Raw genomic sequence first — 6,886 nt, forward strand, 5'->3', positions numbered from 1 at the left:
GTATTTTTATTTTCATTGAAAAAATATATATATAGTTTTATTTATTGAAAATGTTAGTACTGTCTTTTAATTGATCGGGGATCACATGGAGAAAATTTTATATTTTTGCAAAAACATGTTTTTGGGGGAGAATTTGGGAGAATTGTGTCATTATCCAGACAAAATTAATTTTTTGTTTTTTTCGCACCTGCAAAATAACTTTAAAATATATTTTAAAAATACAGCTAATAAACAAAAATAAAAATGTAATATTTAGAAAATATTTTAACATATATAAAAAAGAAACAAATACTTGACAATAATAAACACATGTAGGAAAATATGTATAAATTAAAAATGATGTGTACCTAATGAAGTGTCTAGTGAGCTCTGACAATCAAAGTGAGTGTTGGTATTTTATTTCAATTAAAAAATATATATATTTTGTTTTATTTATTGAAAATGTTAGTACTGTCTTTTAATTGATCGGGGATCACATGGAGAAAATTTTATATTTTTGCAAAAACATGTTTTTGGGGGAGAATTTTGGAGAATTGTGTCATTATCCAGACAAAATTATTTTTTTGTTTTTTTCGCACCTGCAAAATAACTTTAAAATATATTTAAAAAATACAAACAATAAACAAAAATAAAAATATAATATTCAGAAAATATTTTAACAGAAATACTTGAAAAAAATAAATAAATGTAGTAAAATATGCATGAATAAAAAATGATGTGTACCTAATTAAGTGTCAAGTGAGCTCTGACAATCCAAAGTGAGTGTTGGTATTTTTATTTTCATTAAAAAAAAAAAAAATATATATATATGGTTTTATTTATTGAACATTTTAGCACTGTCTTTTAATTGATCGGGGATCACATGGAGAAAATTCAATATTTTTGCAAAAACATGTTTTTTGGGGGAGAATTTTGGAGAATTGTGTCATTATCCAGACAAAATTAATTTTTTGTTTTTTTCGCACCTGCAAAATAACTTTAAAATATATTTTAAAAATACAGCTAATAAACAAAAATAAAAATGTAATATTTAGAAAATATTTTAACAGATAAAAAAATGAACAAATACTTGACAATAATAAATACATGGAGGAAAATATGTATAAATTAAAAATGATGTGTACCTAATGAAGTGTCTAGTGAGCTCTGACAATCAAAGTGAGTGTTGGTATTTTATTTCAATTAAAAAATGTATATATTTTGTTTTATTTATTGAAAATGGTAGTACTGTCTTTTAATTGATCGGGGATCACATGGAGAAAATGTTATATTTTTGCAAAAACATGTTTTTGGGGGAGAATTTTGGGAAATTGTGTCATTATCCAGACAAAATGAATTTTTAGTTTTTTTTCCGCACCTGCAAAATAACTTTAAAATATATTTAAAAAATACAAACAATAAACAAAAATAAAAATAAAATATTCTGAAAATATTTTAACAGAAATACTTGAAAAAAATAAATAAATGTAGTAAAATATGCATGAATAAAAAATGATGTGTACCTAATTAAGTGTCAAGTGAGCTCTGACAATCCAAAGTGAGTGTTGGTATTTTTATTTTCATTAAAAAAAAAAAAATATATATATATGGTTTTATTTATTGAACATTTTAGCACTGTCTTTTAATTGATCGGGGATCACATGGAGAAAATTCAATATTTTTGCAAAAACATGTTTTTTGGGGGAGAATTTTGGAGAATTGTGTCATTATCCAGACAAAATTAATTTTTTGTTTTTTTCGCACCTGCAAAATAACTTTAAAATATATTTTAAAAATACAGCTAATAAACAAAAATAAAAATGTAATATTTAGAAAATATTTTAACAGATAAAAAAATGAACAAATACTTGACAATAATAAATACATGGAGGAAAATATGTATAAATTAAAAATGATGTGTACCTAATGAAGTGTCTAGTGAGCTCTGACAATCAAAGTGAGTGTTGGTATTTTATTTCAATTAAAAAATGTATATATTTTGTTTTATTTATTGAAAATGGTAGTACTGTCTTTTAATTGATCGGGGATCACATGGAGAAAATGTTATATTTTTGCAAAAACATGTTTTTGGGGGAGAATTTGGGGAAATTGTGTCATTATCCAGACAAAATGAATTTTTAGTTTTTTTTCCGCACCTGCAAAATAACTTTAAAATATATTTAAAAAATACAAACAATAAACAAAAATAAAAATAAAATATTCAGAAAATATTTTAACAGATATAAAAAAGGAAGAAATACTTGAAAATAATAAATAAATGTAGTAAAATATGTATGAATAAAAAATGATGTGTACCTAATTAAGTGTCAAGTGAGCTCTGACAATCCAAAGTGAGTGTTGGTATTTTTATTTTCATTAAAAAAAAAAATATATATATGGTTTTATTTATTGAAAATTTTAGCACTGTCTTTTAATTGATCGGGGATCACATGGAGAAAATTCTATATTTTTGCAAAAACATGCTTTTTGGGGGAGAATTTTGGAGAATTGTGTCATTATCCAGACAAAATTAATTTTTTGTTTTTTTCGCACCTGCAAAATAACTTTAAAATATATTTTAAAAATACAGCTAATAAACAAAAATAAAAATGTAATATTTAGAAAATATTTTAACAGATATAAAAAAGGAACAAATACTTGACAATAATAAATACATGTAGGAAAATATGTATAAATTAAAAATGATGTGTACCTAATGAAGTGTCTAGTGAGCTCTGACAATCAAAGTGAGTGTTGGTATTTTATTTCAATTAAAAAATATATATATTTTGTTTTATTTATTGAAAATGGTAGTACTGTCTTTTAATTGATCAGGGATCACATGGAGAAAATTTTATATTTTTGCAAAAACATGTTTTTGGGGGAGAATTTTGGAAAATTGTGTCATTATCCAGACAAAATGAATTTTTAGTTTTTTTCCCGCACCTGCAAAATAACTTTAAAATATATTTAAAAAATACAAACAATAAACAAAAATAAAAATACAATATTCAGAAAATATTTTAACAGATATAAAAAAGAAAGAAATACTTGAAAAGAATAAATAAATGTAGTAAAATATGTATGAATAACAAATGATGTGTACCTAATTAAGTGTCAAGTGAGCTCTGACAATCCAAAGTGAGTGTTGGTATTTTTATTTTCATTAAAAAATATATATATATATGGTTTTATTTATTGAAAATTTTAGCAATTTCTTTTAATTGATCGGGGATCACATGGAGAAAATTCTATATTTTTGCAAAAACATGTTTTTTGGGGGAGAATTTTGGAGAATTGTGTCATTATCCAGACAAAATTAATTTTTTGTTTTTTTCGCACCTGCAAAATAACTTTAAAATATATTTTAAAAATACAGCTAATAAACAAAAATAAAAATGTAATATTTAGAAAATATTTTAACTGATATAAAAAAGGAACAAATACTTGACAATAATAAACACTTGTAGGAAAATATGTATAAATTAAAAATGATGTGTACCTAATGAAGTGTCTAGTGAGCTCTGACAATCAAAGTGAGTGTTGGTATTTTATTTCAATTAAAATATATATATATTTTGTTTTATTTATTGAAAATGTTAGTACTGTCTTTTAATTAATCGGGGATCACATGGAGAAAATGTTATATTTGTGCAAAAACATGTTTTTGCGGGAGAATTTTGGAAAATTGTGTCATTATCCAGACAAAATGAATTTTTAGTTTTTTTTCCACACCTGCAAAATAACTTTAAAATATATTTAAAAAATACAAACAATAAACAAAAATAAAAATAAAATATTCAGAAAATATTTTAACAGTTTAAAAAAGGAAGAAATACTTGAAAATAATAAATAAAGGTAGTAAAATATGTATGAATAAAAACTGATGTGTACATAATTAAGTTTCAAGTGAGCTCTGACAATCCAAAGTGAGTGTTGGTATTTTTATTTTCATTAAAAAAAAAATATATATATATGGTTTTATTTATTGAAAATTTTAGCACTGTCTTTTAATTGATCGGGGATCACATGGAGAAAATTCTATATTTTTGCAAAAACATGTTTTTTGGGGGAGAATTTTGGAGAATTGTGTCATTATCCAGACAAAATGAATTTTTGTTTTTTTTCGCACCTGCAAAATAACTTTAAAATATATTTTAAAAATACAAACAATAAACAAAAATAAAAATATGATATTCAGAAAATATTTTAACAGATATAAAAAAGGAACAAATACTTGAAAATAATAAATAAATGTCAGAAAATATGTATAAATTAAAAATGATGAGTACCTAATGAAGTGTCTAGTGAGCTCTGACAATCAAAAGTGACTGTTGGTATTTTTATTTTTATTAAAAAATATATATATTTTGTTTTATTTATTGAAAATTGATCAGAAATTTTATTAATGATTTTCAGTCATTTTTCGGCAATAAATAAAAATAAAAAAACATGAAAAGGGACAACTATGTATCAGAGGTAACCAAAGCTAATTTTTTTGTCTAAAATTACAAAAAATTTAAAATTTAACGCATTAATAAGTGGAATAAAAAAAAACATACAGATGAAATGTAACAGAGAAAATGTTGCAATGTTGACTGTAATAACACAACGTTTGTTTCTTTAAACCAATGCTAAAAAAATAAATAGATAAATAAATAGTAAAACTTTATATGGACACTTAGATCTAAATTTGATCTAGATATAAACAAAAATACAATTTTATGATTTTTTTGTCTAAAATTACTATTAAAAAAAATTAAACGCATAAATATGTGGAATTAAAAAAAAACATACAGATGAAATGCAACGGAGAAAAAGTTGCAATGTTGACTCTAATAACACAAAGTTTGTTTCTTTAATGCCATCAATGCTTAAAAAAATAAATAAATAGTAAAACTTTAAAATGGACAGTTAGATCTAAATTTGATCTAGATATAAACAAAAATACAATTCTATATGACTGAGACCCTTCCAGAGCCTTGGGCCCAAACTTGAGGGGAGTTCTAAAGGTTAAATAAAATATATATATTGTGTTGGTTTGGAAAATGAAAAAATATGAAAATTGGTCCTAGTGTGTGAATGCGAGTGTGAATGTTGTCTATCTATCTGTGTTGGCCCTGCGATGAGGTGGCGACTTGTCCAGGGTGTACCCCGCCTTCCGCCCGAATGCAGCTGAGATAGGCTCCAGCACCCCCCGCGACCCCGAAAGGGACAAGCGGTAGAAAATGGATAGATGGATGGAGGAAAATAGCTACCGTATTTGGAAAAAAAAGTTTGACCGGCCCCGTTTTACGTAGTAAGCAGTGCAGCAGGTGTACCTAATGAAGCGTCCGGTGAGCGGACGTTCTTGTCTCTCTCTCCTGTTGTGAGCCTACAGTATGTTCACTTTATTTCCTCTTAAAGTACAAAAGTAAATGCGAGAAAATATTCAAAACACACACACACGCATGCACAAAGTCGGGACATGTGCCAAAGACATCTCAAAAAGCACAACAAGTGTTTATTGTTATGAGGAGGAGTCAAAATTCACACCTCTGCTTCTGCAGCTCCACTTTCCCAGCCTGAGACCCTGCAGCCCCCTTGCAGTGTGTGTGTGTGTGTGTGTGTGTGTGTGTGTGTGTGTGTGTGTGTGTGTGTGTGTAGATAGAGGAGAATGTGCAGAGGTGTCACTTGGCACCTAGTGGGCCCGGCCTGGACTTAAAAAGCCGGATCTCAGAGCCGAGCAGCACTCGCAGCCTGACTAGTCCTCCAGTGAGCCAACATGGACGCCTCTCCTGTCCTCGACTACGGCCTTCAGTACCAGTGGTTCTCCGACTCGGACTTTTCCGGCGTCTCCTCCACGGACACCCTCTCCCCGGTTAACTCCATGGACTTCAGCTTTTCCCCTTCCTACCAGCAGCCGCCTCGCTGCGACCCAGAGGCGACCGAGACCGGATACACCCAGACTATGAAGCCCTCTTCCCGTTCCGGGTCGGGCCGGAAGACGGGCCGGGCGGCGAGGACCCGCAGCAAGCAGCGGGAGAGCGCCAGCGAGAAGGAGAAGCTGAGGATGAGGGACCTGACCAAGGCTCTTCACCACCTGCGCTCCTACCTGCCGCCCTCGGTGGCCCCCACGGGTCAGACCCTGACCAAGATCAAGACCCTGCGCCTGGCCATCCGCTACATCTCCTTCCTGTCGGCCCAGCTGGGCCTCAGCGAGGAGGTTCTGTTCCAGAGGAGGGAGCAAGGAGACACCTCCACCAGCGAGGCCTCCTCGCCTGACATCCTGGCCTACTTCCAGCATGGAGCCCGTGCGGTCCAATCGAGCCCGCTGCAAAGCCAGAACCTCAACCAGAACCAGAACCAAGGCCTGTACTCCCCTGAGAGTCAGGCTGGAGTGTTGCATTCTGGGAATTGTAGTTTTGGATTGAACAGTGCCCCTCAGAGGGAACCTATGTTGCCTCCGGGATCATCATCTTCTCAGGTAAACATCTTCACCTCTAAACCACAACAGTCTTGATCTTTTAATAGTACATCTCTTTTTACCAATAAAACATATTTTTTTATATTTAATACAGATGTACACCAACGACTACTGCATCCCGCTGGTGCCGAGACAATACTGGGCTTAAAAACATGGCCGCAACCACCTGGGCCTGAGCCGTCAACCAACAACAAACTACTTCCTGTCTCAGAAACATGGTCGCCACCACCCGGGCATGGACTGTCAACCAACAACAAACTACTTCCTGTCTTAGAAACATGGTCGCCACCACCCGGGCCTGAGCTGTCAACCAACAACAAACTACTTCCTGTCTTAGAAACATGGTCGCCACCACCTGGGCCTGAGCTGTCAACCAACAACAAACTACTTCCTGTCTTAGAAACATGGCCGCAACCACCTGGGCCTGAGCCGTCAACCAAC

At 31.4% G+C, this 6,886-nt stretch overlaps 1 protein-coding gene across 1 annotated transcript; it reads left to right on the forward strand.

The window, feature by feature from the left end:
- The first annotated feature begins 5,743 nt into the window (after positions 1 to 5,743).
- LOC133608937 (uncharacterized) lies at positions 5,744 to 6,593 on the forward strand. Its single transcript, XM_061964593.1, has 2 exons — positions 5,744 to 6,445; positions 6,540 to 6,593. The coding sequence occupies exons 1-2, from the start codon at positions 5,744 to 5,746 to the stop codon at positions 6,591 to 6,593; spliced, it is 756 nt and encodes a 251-aa protein (XP_061820577.1).
- Positions 6,594 to 6,886: the final 293 nt, after the last annotated feature.

The sequence above is a fragment of the Nerophis lumbriciformis genome, linkage group LG06 (genome assembly GCF_033978685.3).
Source record: "Nerophis lumbriciformis linkage group LG06, RoL_Nlum_v2.1, whole genome shotgun sequence".
Taxonomy (NCBI): domain Eukaryota; kingdom Metazoa; phylum Chordata; class Actinopteri; order Syngnathiformes; family Syngnathidae; genus Nerophis; species Nerophis lumbriciformis.

What these genes read in the sequence shown, in the direction of transcription:
- LOC133608937 (XM_061964593.1), top strand. Translation starts at nt 5,744, where the DNA reads ATGGACGCCTCTCCTGTCCTCGACTACGGCCTTCAGTACCAGTGGTTC. An exon ending in CGGGATCATCATCTTCTCAG is followed by an intron (nt 6,446 to 6,539) that starts GTAAACATCTTC and finishes TATTTAATACAG; the next exon opens with ATGTACACCAACGACTACTG.